Consider the following 17293-nt stretch of genomic DNA (forward strand, 5'->3'; position numbering starts at 1 on the left):
AAAGGAAGGAAGGCAATGGGTTCTGTTCATCTTTATATATATGTAAAGTACTGTTCGTCCCTAGAAGTCGTCAAGTTTGGTAAGGAGGAGAGAGGGAAGATAAGGGTTCTGTTGTTCTTTATATATATATATATGTAAAGTACTGTTCGTCCCTAGAAGTCGTCATGCTTGGTAAGGAGGAGAGAGGGAAGATATAGGTTCTGTTGATCTTTATATATATATATATGTAAAGTACTGTTCGTCCCTAGAAGTCGTCATGTTTGGTAAGGAGGAGAGAGGGAAGATATAGGTTCTGTTGATCTTTATATATATATATGTAAAGTACTGTTCGTCCCTAGAAGTCGTCATGCTTGGTAAGGAGGAGAGAGGGAAGATATAGGTTCTGTTGATCTTTATATATATATATATATGTAAAGTACTGTTCGTCCCTAGAAGTCGTCAAGTTTGGTAAGGAGGAGAGAGGGAAGATATGGGTTCTGTTGATCTTTATATATATATATATGTAAAGTACTGTTCGTCCCTAGAAGTCGTCAAGTTTGGTAAGGAGGAGAGAGGGAAGATATAGGTTCTGTTGATCTTTATATATATATATATGTAAAGTACTGTTCGTCCCTAGAAGTCGTCATGTTTGGTAAGGAGGAGAGAGGGAAGATATAGGTTCTGTTGATCTTTATATATATATATATGTAAAGTACTGTTCGTCCCTAGAAGTCGTCATGCTTGGTAAGGAGGAGAGAGGGAAGATATAGGTTCTGTTGATCTTTATATATATATATATATATATGTGTGTGTGTAAAGTACTGTTCGTCCCTAGAAGTCGTCAAGTTTGGTAAGGAGGAGAGAGGGAAGATAAGGGTTCTGTTGATCTTTATATATATATATATGTAAAGTACTGTTCGTCCCTAGAAGTCGTCAAGTTTGGTAAGGAGGAGAGAGGGAAGATATGGGTTATGTTGATCTTTATATATATATATATATGTAAAGTACTGTTCGTCCCTAGAAGTCGTCATGTTTGGTAAGGAGGAGAGAGGGAAGATAAGGGTTCTGTTGATCTTTATATATATATATCTAAAGTACTGTTCGTCCCTAGAAGTCGTCATGCTTGGTAAGGAGGAGAGAGGGAAGATATGGGTTCTGTTGATCTTTATATATATATATGTAAAGTACTGTTCCTCCCTAGAAGTCGTCATGCTTGGTAAGGAGGAGAGAGGGAAGATATGGGTTCTGTTGTTCTTTATATATATATATATGTAAAGTACTGTTCGTCCCTAGAAGTCGTCAAGTTTGGTAAGGAGGAGAGAGGGAAGATATGGGTTCTGTTGTTCTTTATATATATATATATGTAAAGTACTGTTCGTCCCTAGAAGTCGTCAAGTTTGGTAAGGAGGAGAGAGGGAAGATATGGGTTCTGTTGATCTTTATATATATATATATGTAAAGTACTGTTCGTCCCTATAAGTCGTCAAGTTTGGTAAGGAGGAGAGAGGGAAGATATGAGTTCTGTTGATCTTTATACATATATATGTAAAGTAATGTTCGTCCCTAGAAGTCGTCATGCTTGGTAAGGAGGAGAGAGGGAAGATATTTTTTTTCATTATTTTGGTTCCAACTCTGTAGGAAGGAAACCCTGACAGGTTTTCCAATTTAAGTATCTCAGTCTTCATCGCTTAGAAACGGAGATAACCGGGTGAGAGACTTATCAGTGCTTTAATAGTACGGTTCAACAAGACATTTGGTGGCTCCCTCTGTTGTTCTTTTAAAATAACAATTCATGCTACTTTTGTAGTGGCTATCATTTAGCTATGTTTCCAGGTTGGTGTACTTAACGCCCATAGCTAGTAATGCTACTTTTTATCCAAGATACGAAAAAAATAGGATATAAACCCGCTAGTCTCTTCTTCCCTCGAGGACTGTTATTGTCCTTTTAACGTCTATTTCCAGGAGCGACAGTAAACGAAGGTTGATCATTGTGTTCAGACCTGTAGTCACTTAGTTCCTTCCTTTTAAAAGTGTCAATCCTCCGTCTGTGTTTAACAGACCTACGTTTTGGAAAAAAAAAGAAAGATACATTTTGTGTCTTCGGATACTTAAGATCGGGATCTATAGTCATGTTCACATAAAAAGAGTCTCGAGGCTCTCAAGTGATATACGCATTTACATGGCAGTTTATAAATTTTGTTTGCAACTCGTTTGTTCGCATGTAGTACCTCTAAAGTTGTGCGTGACTGCGCGGGAGACAAACAGTTCATAATTGTTTACGCATGTACGTCATTTTAGATATTCCTATCGGTCACATATAACATCAGTAAGACTTAGAAAAAAAAATCAAATTCGTTAATAGCTACGTACAAATAACTAGTTATATAGAGACGTATTGTTTTTGTATCTATATACTAAAATACCATGTTGTCTGTAGGGATTATGCTTTAGGTCAAAATCGACAAGAGACATCTCAATTCTACGTATCTGTAAAAAATTACTGGCTTAACAAGGAAGTATAGCATAATAAGTGTTCAAATGATATATATACACACACACGTCGTTGTGTGTTTGATGTCTTATAAAGCTAAAAATTTCGTTTCGATACCTATGGTAGGCATAGCACAAATTGCCCCATTGTATAGATTTGTGCTTAACAACAAATAGACAAATGTTTTTGAAAACATTGTTAAATTTAAAAAATATATATATTGTTTTTAAAAGACTGTTAAAATAATACCCAGAGAGATGTAATAAATGTTTACATTTTGTCAGTATCAACTATTAAAAAGAATAGCCATGACATCACTTCCTCCTAAAATTTTCTAGCGCGTCAATTTCCACGTTAAATTCTTCGTATTTATATGAACAGTGACAACTGGCAACCAGTGAATCTAATATATATATATAGCAATAAAGCCCCGTATTGTTTTCATAATACTCCAAGTGCAATCGTAATTCTTCTTCTTTGTTGCCAGTTTCTGTAGGTTTATCTTCGAATTTCTCACACTTTAACTGTCCTGTTTGTGGTATATTTCATTTCATTTTTGTCCTAGTTAAAACAACAAATCTTTCCTTATTAAGTCTCACCCATTTTCACCATTATCACTAATACGTTTCTGCTGGTGCACTACTTTCTTACATTATCAAATTTTAATCAATTTTTTGGTTGTTTGGTTCACTTTCTTCGAATCCCTGTCACACCAAACATGCTCGCTCTTTCAACCGTGGGGGCGTTATAATGTGACACTCAATCCCTCCTTGTTAAAAGTGTAGCCCAAGAGTTGGCGGTGGGTGGTGATGATTAGCTGCTTTCCCTCTAGTCTTACACTGCTAAATTACGTATGACTAGCGCAGATAGCCCTCGAGTAGCTTTGCGCGAAATTCAAAACAAACCAAAACATTTTCCTCACTTTGTTTTTATAGTTGAACCTTGTCGTATTTCTTCATCACTTAAGCTCTCTAACTTTCAAATTTTAATCAGTTATTCAAACTTAAACCAAGTATTTCACGAGTGGAAACAGTTCTATTTCTCTAAGCTAGATATTAATATGTTATTCAGCATGGTAAACCTATGTTTCTTTCACTTGTATAAGAACTATTTTATTCTGATACATGAGTACTATTTCTACTGTTCTGAATCAAAAATAAAAGAAAATAATTTCTACCAGAACGTTGAACTAATTAGTTTCTATTTTCTAATTATCCTTCTATTCTATTGTCGTGTGTAGCTATTTTCAATTTGTATTTTGTCTCGTGCTCTGTTCATTGTTTTACGATACATGTTTGTCATAAATTATATATCTACATTGTATAAACGTATATAACGTATATTTTGTTTCATTATACTGAGATATATTTGTAAATCTAGATTTCCTTTTTATCAGTTTAAATACTGAGATATAAATCTGTCAAACCAAGATTTTGCTGTCAGTTTGTTTTGAGATATAAATCTGTCAAACCCAGATTTTGTTTCGTGTTTTGTCAGTTTATATATTGAGATATAAATCTGTCAAGCCCAGATTTTGTTTCGTGTTTTGTCAGTTTATATATTGAGATATAAATCTGTCAAACCCAGATTTTGTTTCGTGTTTTGTCAGTTTATATATTGAGATATAAATCTGTCAAACCCAGATTTTGTTTCGTGTTTTGTCAGTTTATATATTGAGATATAAATCTGTCAAGCCCAGATTTTGTTTCGTGTTTTGTCAGTTTATATATTGAGATATAAATCTGTCAAACCCAGATTTTGTTTCGTGTTTTGTCAGTTTATATATTGAGATATAAATCTGTCAAACCCAGATTTTGTTTCGTGTTTTGTCAGTTTATATATTGAGATATAAATCTGTCAAACCCAGATTTTGTTTCGTGTTTTGTCAGTTTATATATTGAGATATAAATCTGTCAAACCCAGATTTTGTTTCGTGTTTTGTCAGTTTATATATTGAGATATAAATCTGTCAAGCCCAGATTTTGTTTCGTGTTTTGTCAGTTTATGTATTGAGATATAAATCTGTCAAACCCAGATTTTGTTTCGTGTTTTGTCAGCTTATATATTCAGACATAAATCAGTGTCAGTTGATTTTGTTTTGTCAGTTCTTCTACAGAGATACAAGTATGTCACATGTAAAATTCCTTCCTGTTCATCTTCGTTCTATTACCAACAGATGTTTTCCATATAGAATGTCACTGTTCTCTCGACCTACAGTTACTTTTTATTCTCCCCACAAAGTTTTTTTTCAGTTGTATTCCTCATTTTTTGCGTTTTTGGTGCTATATTAAAAGTTAATATTCTGACATTTAAACGTATCTCAGACAGACAGACACATACATCCAAAAGGAATGTTATCCTAACTCCAGTATACACCACTGAACCAGTTAGATAATTTCATTATTTCTTATCACACGGACTCCAGTGTAGGCCATTGAACCAGTTAGATAATTTCATTATTTCTTATCACACGGACTCCAGTATACACCACTGAACCAGTTAGATAATTTCATTATTTCTTATCACACGGACTCCAGTGTAGACCACTGAACCAGTTAGATAATATCATTATTTCTTATCACACGGACTCCAGTGTAGGCCACTGAACCAGTTAGATAATTTCATTATTTCTTATCACACGGACTCCAGTGTAGGCCACTGAACCAGTTAGATAATTTCATTATTTCTTATCAACACGATGTTAATTTAAACGAATGTTTATAAATCTTCGTTTTTTCAACCAAAACATTCGACTTCTTTACGGATTTTTATTGCATTACTGTTTATTACACGAACCGCTTGAATTTCATTGGACCTTTTTTTAAATCTACACACATTCACTCACCAACGAATTCATTCTTCAGTCCTCTTATATAACAAGTCTTGGACTGAGCGTGGCCCAATAGGAAACGTACCCGATTTTTGATCACTCTTATCAAGCTGTTATAAAACTGGCTGTCAAATCCCGCTATTCGTTGGTAAAGAGTATTCTGAGAGTTTGTGGTGGGTTATGTTGATTGGATACTCCCAGTTTATCACTTCAAAATTAAAAATGGCCAGCGCAGATGGCTTTGAAATATCCTTGCGCGTTAATTCAACAACCAAACAAATAATAATTATTACTCTAAATATTCTGAAATTCGCCCTCTATTTTTAAAGTATTTAAACCATTATTTCAAACAAGACAATTTTTAGGTAAATTCATGTTTTCTGTACGTTTTTCAAATCAAATATTCCTGGGATATTTGTATTACCTATTTTAGTGTTAGAACTTCCAGCAAAAATGAATAATTTCTGTGTTGTTTATATGATAGCATTACATGAAATGTTTTAATTGTATGTCTGTTTTGTCTTATAGCTAAGCCACATGGGCTATCTGCTATGTTCACTGAGGGGAACTGAACCCCTGAAGTGTAGCGTTGCAAATCCGTAGACTTACCGCTGTCCCCGCGGGGATAATATTTTATCTACGTAATGAAAAATAATATAGCAACGAAAGCTGTTTAGCCAAAATTATAGTAATAATAATAGTGATGAAGAAAACGAGACATTATTTGTTATTTTGAACGGTCACTAAGAAGTTGTTAGACATTCCAACACTAGTCCAGACCTTCCGTTTCTTCTGATTATTGAGAAATTCACTAAGTAAAATTATTATCAAAATACAAGATTATTTGCAATGCTCTGTGTTTGATGAATTATCGCACAAAGCTATTCGAGGGTTATATGCACTAGCCGTGACTAAGTTTCAAGTGATAAAGCAAAGAGAAGGCAACAATCCAGCACCATCCGCTGCCAAATTTTGAGCTACATTTTTTCCAACAAAAACTGAGATTTACTGTCGCATTTTAACGCCCCCACGACTAAAAGCTAGAGATGTTCGGAGACGGGTTTCAATCCCGCGATCCGTGGATTGCGAGTCTATTTCTTGACTGAGAGATTACGGCTTCTATGTAATAATGACAATTTCTCCAGCCTATTGAATTCCTAACTGCACCATAGCACCTCAACTGTCCAAGGTTATTTAATCACCTCACGTACGGTCAAGGGGTCGAGGGCCTAATAGCTAGTGTACGTCGGTCTGCTGGACAGAAGTTCCAACGTTCGTCACGAGATATACGAGCGAATACGATCCGTAATATCTGTTGTGAGAACGTGAGAGCTGTGATGGTTGATCCCCTACATAGTTTAGGGGGTAGGTTGTTGCTGAAAGGGTGTCCCTCATTCTGATGTCTCTGATCTGGACGTTTAGCCCCTAAGGTGCTGTTCATGTTGAAGATATCAATTACCACCATTCACATCAGTCTGTATACCACCCTACACGGGTTAACACTCCTCGAACATTGAATCACCCGACTTCTAGCATTATGTTTCTCTCTACCATAATATGGTACATTTTCATTTTTGCTCTAACTATTTCAAAACTTCATCCTCCATGACGTTCAGCAATAATTCTGAGGACTTACGACGTTTAAAATTGAGTTTCGATACTCACTGTCTGCACGGCAAGGACAACCCCCTGAGTAGATGTGTGCTTAATGAGAAACGAATCCTGTAGAATGGTCCTTTAAAAGATATTTAAACTTAAATGCCTGATTTTTTAACGTGACTTTCAAAAGTTCAGGGCCCGGTATGGCTAGGTGGGTTAAGGCGTTCGACTCGTATTCTGAGTATCGCGGGTTCGAATCCCCGTCGCACCAATCATGCTCGTCCTTTCAGTCGTGGAGGCGTTATAATGTGACGGTCATTCCCACTATTGGTTGGTAAAAGAGTAGCCAAAGAGTTGGCGGTGGGTGATGATGACTAGCTGCCTTCTCTCTAATCTTACACTGCTAAATTAGGGACGGTTAGCCCAGATAATCCTCGTGTAGCTTTGCGCGAAATTAAAAAAAAAAAACAAACAAACAAACAAAAGTTCATAGATAGAGAGAATGTCCAATATAATGAATGACACGTATGACGTTTATAACATGAAATGTTACCTTTCTTATTGGCCCACTAAAAAAAGATATATGAACATTAAACCTTTTGCTTTCTGCAGCATGTTACAGGCTGCGATGACCTTTTACCTGTCTTCTTGTTATAACTTATAGTTTATACATGGAATGTGCTTCGTATTAAAAGTATTTATTTAAATGTAAACACGTGGAGTAGGTAAAATGAGTTCAAGAAATACCCCTTACATTACGTACCAATTCGATTTGATAATAAAAGTTACTTGTGTATAGCTTTGTAGACTTCAAACTTGATCAGTTTGGCTACTACAATAGCAGCAAGTTAATGAAGCTGTTGACTGACTACAGGTTAATACAAACTGTTGACTGTGGTGACACCATGTTACTTCAGACTGCTGACAACACTAAAACCATGTTAATACAAATTGTAGACTATAGTGACAACAATATAATAATAAAATACTGTTTATTACAATAACACCACATTAATACGAACTGTTCACTTAGGTGGCATCAAGTTAAGAAAACTGTAGACTACACTTACACATGTTAATACAAACTGTTGACTACAGTGGAAATACGTTAATATAAGCTGTTGACTTTAGTTACTACAGGTTAATACAAATGTGATGACCGTAATGGCATCACGTTAATACAAATTGTTGAGTGTTGTGACGCCAGGTTAACAGAAACTGTTGACTGTAGTAACACTAGGTCAATACAAACTGTTGACTGTAGTGACTGCAGATTAATACAAACTGTTGACTGTAGAGTCTGCAGGTATAATATGAACTGTTGTCTGTAGTGACACCATGTTAATAAAAACTTTTGACTGTAGTAACTGCAGGTTAATACAAACTGTTGACTGTAGAGTCTGCAGGTATAATATGAACTGTTGTCTGTAGTGACACCATGTTAATAAAAACTTTTGACTGTAGTAACTGCAGGTTAATACAAACTGTTGACTGTAGTAACTGCAGGTTAATACAAACTGTTGACTGTAGAGTCTGCAGGTATAATATGAACTGTTGTCTGTAGTGACACCATGTTAATAAAAACTTTTGACTGTAGTAACTGCAGGTTAATACAAACTGTTGACTGTAGTAACTGCAGGTTAATACAAGCTGTTGAATGCAGTGACTACAGGTTAATACAAACTATTAACTATAGTGATACATGTTAATAAAACTGTTGACTACACTTACACATGTTAATACAAACCGTTGACTGTAGTGACATCATTTTGATACAAACTGTTGTCTATAGCGACACCAGGTTAATACAAACTGTTGACTATAATTATATCATGTTAATACAAACTGTTGTCTATAGTGACAGCAGGTTAATACAAACTGCTGACTGTAGTGATAACAGGTTAATACAACCTGCTGATTGTACTGACAGCAGGTTAATAGAAAGTGTTAAATACAGTCTAATTGTTCTATTAACAGTAGAAACGTGTGAATATAGATGGAGCAGGTTAATACATGCACATTGACAAATCATAGACGAGATCATAAGTTTTCCAGTACTTTGTATTACTACACTAAATTAATGACAGGGAAAACTGGTAAATTGTCAACGGGAGAAAATGTATTAGAGTCACTGCGGTTTACACAGAGTGAAAGTTCTTCAAGACGAATTGGACACTTCAAAAAATCGTGTAAGGATTATTGTGTGTTTTGTTTTTATATATTGTTAGGGGGCAGAACGTGGTACCAACTAGGCCTCGTAGTTTACGTTTATAATATCAATAAGGTACAAGATTTGCTGATTAAATGCCTTGTAGTTCACTAAAAGTGAAAATTGAAAACCCAAGGGAAAATTCGTAAAAAAATTGTGAATTTCGACAAATAAGAATGGCGCTTATATCTGTTCATAAATTTGTGCATAAAATTGTATGAAAAATTCCGATTTATAAAACATAATGATTTCTTAAACGTCTTCAGAAAGTATAATTTATATTCCTTGTCTTCATTAATAGTTTAGTAAATCTTCCTTTTTCTCATTTCTTATCCAAATTTTCTACACTAATACTTACATTTTCTCACTTCTATCCTTATCTTATAGACTAATAGTTCTTCCTTTTCCTCATTACTTTTCCTTATCTTATAGACTAATAGTTCTTCCTTTTCCTCATTACTTTTCCTTATCTTATAGACTAATAGTTCTTCCTTTTCCTCATTACTTTTCCTTATCTTATAGACTACTAGTTCTTCCTTTTCCTCATTACTTTTCCTTATTTTACAGACTAATAGTTCTTCCTTTTCCTCATTACTTTTCTTTATTTTATAGACTAATAGTTCTTCCTTTTCCTCATTACTTTTCCTTATTTTACAGACTAATAGTTCTTCCTTTTCCTCATTACTTTTCCTTATTTTATAGACTAATAGTTCTTCCTTTTCCTCATTACTTTTCCTTATTTTACAGACTAATAGTTCTTCCTTTTCCTCATTACTTTTCCTTATTTTACAGACTAATAGTTCTTCCTTTTCCTCATTACTTTTCCTTATCTTCTAAACTAATAGTTCTTCCTTTTCCTCATTACTTTTCCTTATTTTATAGACTAATAGTTCTTCCTTTTCCTCATCACTTTTCCTTATTTTATAGACTAATAGTTCTTCCTTTTCCTCATTACTTTTCCTTATTTTATAGACTAATAGTTCTTCCTTTTCCTCATTACTTTTCCTTATTTTATAGACTAATAGTTCTTCCTTTTCCTCATTACTTTTCCTTATTTTATAGACTAATAGTTCTTCCTTTTCCTCATTACTTTTCCTTATTTTACAGACTAATAGTTCTTCCTTTTCCTCATTACTTTTCCTTATTTTATAGACTAATAGTTCTTCCTTTTCCTCATTACTTTTCCTTATTTTATAGACTAATAGTTCTTCCTTTTCCTCATTACTTTTCCTTATTTTATAGACTAATAGTTCTTCCTTTTCCTCATTACTTTCCTTATTTTACAGACTAATAGTTCTTCCTTTTCCTCATTACTTTTCCTTATTTTATAGACTAATAGTTCTTTTCCTCATTTCTTTTCCTTATTTGATATACTAATAGTTCTTCCTTTTCCTCATTTCTTGTTTTTATTTTATTGACTAATAATTCTTCCTTTTCCTCATTACTTTTCCTTATTTTACAGACTAATAGTTCTTCCTTTTCCTCATTTCTTGTTTTTATTTTATTGATTAATAATTCTTTCTTTTTCACTTGATAAATTAATAATGATTCTTTTTTTTTGTGTGTTTTCTTAGGCGAATGTTTCCCGGTTTCAAGGTCCGAGTGTCCGGCCTGGACAAAAAGGCTAAGTACATTCTTCTAATGGACATCGTAGCAGCCGACGATTGTAGATACAAGTTCCATAACAGCCGATGGATGGTGGCAGGTAAAGCTGACCCCGAGATGCCTAAACGAATGTACATCCACCCAGACTCTCCGAGCACGGGAGAACAGTGGATGCAAAAGGTGGTGTCCTTCCACAAACTGAAGCTGACCAACAACATCTCGGATAAACATGGATTTGTAGGTGGAATATTATATTAGATGGAACGGTTACAAAAGTCTCATACGTTATTTGTTTTTGTTTGTTGTTAAGCGCGAAATTACACAATGGACTATCTGTGCTGTGCCCGACGCTAGTAACGAAACCCGATTTTATTTAGAGTTATAGCCCTCAGACTTAACGCTGAGCTACTAAGTGTTCCTCTTTGCGATATTAAAATTATAATTGCATTGGCCAGTAAGTTTTTGTTTGTTTCCTTTTTGTAGTTGTTCGAATTAGGATTTCGTTGTCCAGAAAAAATTAACCCAGACAACTAAAATGAAGATGACCTCGTCTTGATTTTTGTCTCAGTAATCGTTGAGCCCGTCTAAAGATCAAATGCATTTGTTTCAACAGATTCTGAGAATTATAAAACCACTTCTTGTTCTGGTTGTTCGACAGTAGACAAAGTTTCTTTGAGGTACTCTTGGCGTCAGAACACAGTTTAACGGTGTTTGTAATTTATAGGGTGACCTACAAACTGTGAAATGAAATACAGAAGTACAGGTTTTACAAAATAATTGATTTTTCTAAATTTCTCAAAGAAATATTTTCTAACAAACTTTCAATCTTCGTAAGCTAGATTACGTTTAATGCTTCGGTAAGTGTTACTCAGACAATTCAAGCCAGTCTCACGAGGTACGAAGACAAAGGGACCACGGAAGTAAAGGACTGTCGTATCCGCTGTCTTTAGGAGTGGTCCCGCCAAGTAATAACGTCGTACGTAGCACCCGATCTGCTTACTTCCCTCGTATCTCATTACTTAACTACCGTTGTCACATTTCAGTGAATTTTCTATTAGCAAATTTCGTTCATCTACTTTCAAATGTTTATTCCATCATAAAACAAACGAACCGAGATAAACAGTTTATTAGCCGGTATAACAGCGGGGTATTACTGTTATTATTATTAACTCGGACCTTTGGTGTAGCTTTTAGATACACATTGTTAACCTGGAGGTTATTATAAACTTGCCCACAGTCTTCACCATTGTCCCTGTTTGGGAACCGCAGAATGCGCATGCTCAGTACGTTTGGTGGCGCCGATACCGTCTGTCGTCGACCCGATGCCCATACTGGAGAGATGAATCGGGTGTCAGCACAAGTTTTCAAAACTAATATAGCGTTGTCACGGACGTAGTCAGTACCTTTTGGAATTGTTAGCGTTCGTTTTCTCGTGTTAGGCGGGGAGTCGTGTGGTAATGTTAAGCCTAAAGGAATATTTCACCGAAATTTGAACGTGCTGACAAACGGCACCGTCTGAATCGTTTCGTCTTTGTTTTCGTCTTGTTTCTTCTGTAATGGGCTTGACTAGTGGACCCGCTGAGACGTAGTCAGGAGAATTTCATCTTATTATCGTTTGTAACCCAGACGCATCAGCTTTCCATCACCTGTTTATTTGTATTTCACGCTTATGACACACAGATAAGTTGATGTTTGGGTTACTTGTCTCAAACAGTGATGCAAACATTGCCGTAGGATTTGATACCAATATTATTCACTATTGTTTTAATATTACGAAAAGAGCTCCTAACGATAGTAAATGATACAGAGTGACCGTTTTTACTGGTTGGAGAGTATTGTTACACTGCTAAGAAAAAAGTGGGTTTTCTCGACATCACTGTAACCGATAAAGTCATGGACCTACAAACAACTTATACATAATCAACAGACATGACGAACTTCATGTTTAATGTTGGGGTTAAACGTAAATATAATTAGAAAACGATTATGTTTGTTTTTAAGATTGTATTTTGGCATGAGCGACCGCCACGTGTCTAAACGCTGATAAAAGGGTTCCTGTTTCCTGCGGTACTTGACAGAATATACAAACGCTGGACAAACTAAATATCGAGACTACTCAATATCTCTCACGGCATCTGTTCCAAAATTATAAACTGGGCCATGAAGAACGAAAGAGGAGCCAGTTAGGTTTTCACACAAGTTCACACTTTCTTTATACGTGTAAAACAGAACATTGTATTGTTTTCACTAGGTAAGAGCCTCCAGAACCATCAACACGTCTTCTCACATTGTGATACGTACTGTCTGTTACATGTCCAAAGAAACATCGTGTTGTTTTGTCTGATATAAGAATCCGTATAATCGTCAACACATCTTCACACTCTGTGTTATGTACTGTTTGTTGCATGTTCAAAAAAACATCGTATTATTTTAACCCTATATCACACAGATGGTAATTTCAACTGAAACAAAGCATGTAGGTTTTGAAAGTTCATGACTAAAAGTTCATCACAAAGAAAAACAAACTTTTCAACTTAATCCTGTAGTTTAGATGTAGTCTAATTGGTTATGCATTGGATCAGTAAGGTTCATCATGTAGTTTAGATGTAGTAACGTACAGTAAGATTCATCATGTAGTTTAGATGTAGTAACGTACAGTATGGTTCATCATTTAGTTTAGATGTAGTAACGTACAGTATGGTTCATCATTTAGTTTAGATGTAGTAACGTACAGTATGGTTCATCATTTAGTTTAGATGTAGTAACGTACAGTATGGTTCATCATTTAGTTTAGATGTAGTGACGTACAGTATGGTTCATCATGTAGTTTAGATGTAGTGACGTACAGTATGGTTCATCATGTAGTTTAGATGTAGTAACGTACAGTAAGGTTCATCATGTAGTAACGTACAGTATGGTTCATCATGTAGTTTAGATGTAGTAACATACAGTAAGGTTCATCATGTAGTTTAGATGTAGTAACATACAGTAAGGTTCATCATGTAGTTTAGATGTAGTAACATACAGTAAGGTTCATCATGTACTTTAGATGTAGTAACATACAGTATGGTTCATCATGTAGTTTAGATGTAGTAACGTACACTATGGTTCATCATGTAATTTAGATGTAGTAACGTATAATAAGGTTCATCATGTAGTTTAGATGTAGTAACGTACAGTATGGTTCATCATTTAGTTTAGATGTAGTAACGTACAGTATGGTTCATCATTTAGTTTAGATGTAGTGACGTACAGTATGGTTCATCATGTTTGTTGTTGTTTGTTTGTTTTTGGAATTTCACACAAAGCTACCCGAGGGCTATCTGTGCTAGCCGTCCCTAATTTAGCAGTGTAAGATTAGAGGGAAGGCAGTTAGTCATCACCACCCTCCGCCAACTCTTGGGCTACTCTTTTACCAACGAATAGAGATTGACCGTCACATTATAACGCCCCTACGGCTGGGAGGGCAAGCATGTTTGGCGCGACTCGGGCGCGAACCCGCGACCCTCAGATTACGAAGCGCACGCCTTAACGCGCTAGGCCATGCCAGGCCGTGGTTCATCATGTAGTTTAGATGTAGTAACATACAGTATGGTTCATCATGTAGTTTAGATGTAGTAACGTACAGTATGGTTCATCATGTAGTTTAGATGTAGTAACGTACAGTAAGGTTCATCATGTAGTTTAGATGTAGCAACACGCAGTATGGTTCATCATGTAGTTTAGATGTAGTAACAGACAGTAAGGTTCATCATGTAGTTTAGATGTAGTAACAGACAGTAAGGTTCATCATGAAGTTTAGATGTAGTAACAGACAGTAAGGTTCATCATGAAGTTTAGATGTAGCAACTTACATTAAAGTTTATCCTAATAGATAAAAAAGTATAGAGGATTATTTATAGAAAACGTTTGTTGTATTTCTTTCTATAGCTGTATTTTTTTCACTATACAAACAGTTAAGACGTACAAAGGTAACGATTGTTATATTCCTCTGATGTAAGTTGTGTTGACTTTACTCTCAGTTGCGCATAATGGATCAAATATTTATGATAATGACGACATAGTATAGTGATACTTATTAAACATTTCCAATTTGGGACTACTTATAAAATCTTATTGAATCGCTTGACGTGTTTGGTTTCGATACCCCCCCAAAAAAAAAAAAAAAAAAAACAAACAACAACCATCAATTTCAATTTTTTATAACGATGCAATTTAAGAACTAAAGAACTGAGAAATAATTGAAAGAAAATAAAACAGTGAAAATGCAATAAAAACTGTTTACATTTGGTAGAGATCTTGCCTGTTTGGAAAACGTATTTTTGTATTTTTATAAATTGAGTTTTGCGTAAAATTTCACCGGAGTGACAAAGAACGCCTGGTCCTGGTTAAAGGTGAGGGACGCCGGTTCTTATACAAGCATAGGCCGCCAGGGATTCAGAGCTCGCGGGGACAAGTAGCCTACATCAGTCCTCTAGTACAGTATATCAGTGGTTGTAGAGACGTTCTAGATTGTAGGCCGCCATGTTGTTCAGAGATTAACTCGACTGATAACAAGCAGCTATGGTGGCTATCTCTGCGACAAAAGAACGCCCTAGAGACCGTGCTGTCATTGTTTTAGAGTTTGTCTGTGGCAGGAAGGGAACTTGAGGGACGTGGAGACAAGTGACTGGGATGTTCTTGTTGTGACAGGTATTGAGGGGGTTAGGAGATATAGGATTTATCCCGTATTTTAAAGACAGTAGAACCAGAGTAGGGAATGTTATATACATCGGTGCAACAGCCCGTGCTACGAACGAGAAAAAAATACCATCCTGGTATAAGGCAGAGATAAAGATCTAATCGATACGAGAGAAACACCGTAGGCCTCACAGGAATGGCAAACCCACAGCTTGTAGTGATCGTTAAGGATAGAGATTCCCGATCTTGAGACAGTAAAGGATAAAAACGTCCGCAACACAAACGATAAACACGCGCAGATAAAACAAACAATAGTATGTTTCGCTGTTCTCTCAAACTTATTTGTGCTTTACTTAGATAAACCAAAAAAGTAAAATTTTTGCCTTTAAGCCGTCTGAAAGTGAGAAAGCGTAGATAGGTTCTGTTTGTAAGACACATTTTTATCACGAAAACTTTATAAAGTTTCCCTGAAAATATCTTCTCACAGAATTAAATACCATTTTCGAAAAAAACAGTCATATCATATTATACTTGACTAATTTTTCTCTCACTTAAAGCATTAACTCTAAATATGGCCTATTATAACGATCTTACCGTCTCATGACGCCTTCCGTTTTCTCTGTTGATTTGTATAGAAATCTCAGCTTAATCTGTTGTCCATAGCTCTTGAGTAAGCTGAATCACAGTCATCAACTTGACCTCTATCTCTATATTCGAATGAGACTTCAGCCTGCTGGTGTGTTATTATTTGACCATAGCTCTGATTTCCTGCAATTGAGCCTCAATAAACTATTGGCATCATGGAAACGTGAGACTATATTCGATAATACTTTAGGCTTAACACATTGAACTACTATAATAAATGTTTGTGCATTATAATAGCTCAAGACCGAATTTGTAAGATTTACACACTTTACGTCATAATAAAATATAACGTCAAATGTGTTTTAGGGTAAAGTACTTACTCTTCTGCATTCTGTATATACGCGTATTCTATGTAGTTGCTGTTTTCTTTCTTCCTAAGACTAACTACACCAGAGATCGCGTAGTTAGCGAAGAGAAAACTAGAAACGTTCAGTAAATTAATCCCGTTATTTTTACCCTGTACGAAATACTCTTCCTAACTGTTTTTATTTTTAAACCGGCAGTCGCTTTAGCCTATAAATTTTTTATCTTGAAATCGAACGTTTCATGCTGCTAATTTTGCGTTACTTTTTTATTTAGACATAAATTTTTACAACGTTTATTTATCATATTCGGCTCAGCGCTGTACAGCAAGAAAATGCATTTGTTTAGACAGCACCTTTGGGAACTTGTTACATTATGCAGCTATTGATACAATCTTTCTTTCGGAGCTCCTGATTTAGCGAACAAGTTAGTGGCTAACAACGTTTACAGTGAATTCTTTCCCAAACAAGAAACAAGACAATTTATCTTGTTTCGAGTGTATAATAAATGTTTACACGTAGTCAATCGTACAAGTTCTGGTAGCTAGATTTTAACATGCATACTAGTATGTCTGGCGTGCGCTTCTGAGAAACGTTTTACTTAGACAGTTTTCACTTATTTTAAGCGCTTGTTAAATTCAAATTGAATTTAATTAAACACTAATGAAATTTGTTCAGCTGTCTTTAAAGTGCTCCAGAAAAATTGTTATTTCAAGTGATTGGTCATTTCTGAAAGTTTCAAAATGTAAATTATACAACAACAAAAATCAATGGCTTATGTTCATATTTCAGTTAATAAAAATATTTGTTTTAGCTCTTGTTAAGGCACGAGTTTCGAAATCCCATTTTTAATTTTGTAGGCCTAAGGTCTTACTATTAATACAGTGGAGGATAATGGCAGGAAACATGAGCTTTAAATTATTTTATTAATTAACAAAATAACCAAACATAGG

The 17293-nt window shown here is 35.2% G+C and overlaps 1 protein-coding gene across 1 annotated transcript in view; it reads left to right on the top strand.

The window, feature by feature from the left end:
- Positions 1-17293, top strand: part of LOC143256307 (T-box transcription factor TBX3-like) — a 65676-nt gene that overhangs the window by 8578 nt on the left and 39805 nt on the right. Inside the window, exon 2 of the mRNA XM_076513381.1 lies at positions 10683-10950. Within this exon, the coding sequence (XP_076369496.1) occupies positions 10683-10950 (268 nt within the window). The remainder of the gene's footprint in view (positions 1-10682; positions 10951-17293) is intronic.

Source organism: Tachypleus tridentatus, chromosome 7, assembly GCF_004210375.1.
Source record: "Tachypleus tridentatus isolate NWPU-2018 chromosome 7, ASM421037v1, whole genome shotgun sequence".
In the NCBI taxonomy this organism is placed as follows: Eukaryota; Metazoa; Arthropoda; class Merostomata; order Xiphosura; family Limulidae; genus Tachypleus; species Tachypleus tridentatus.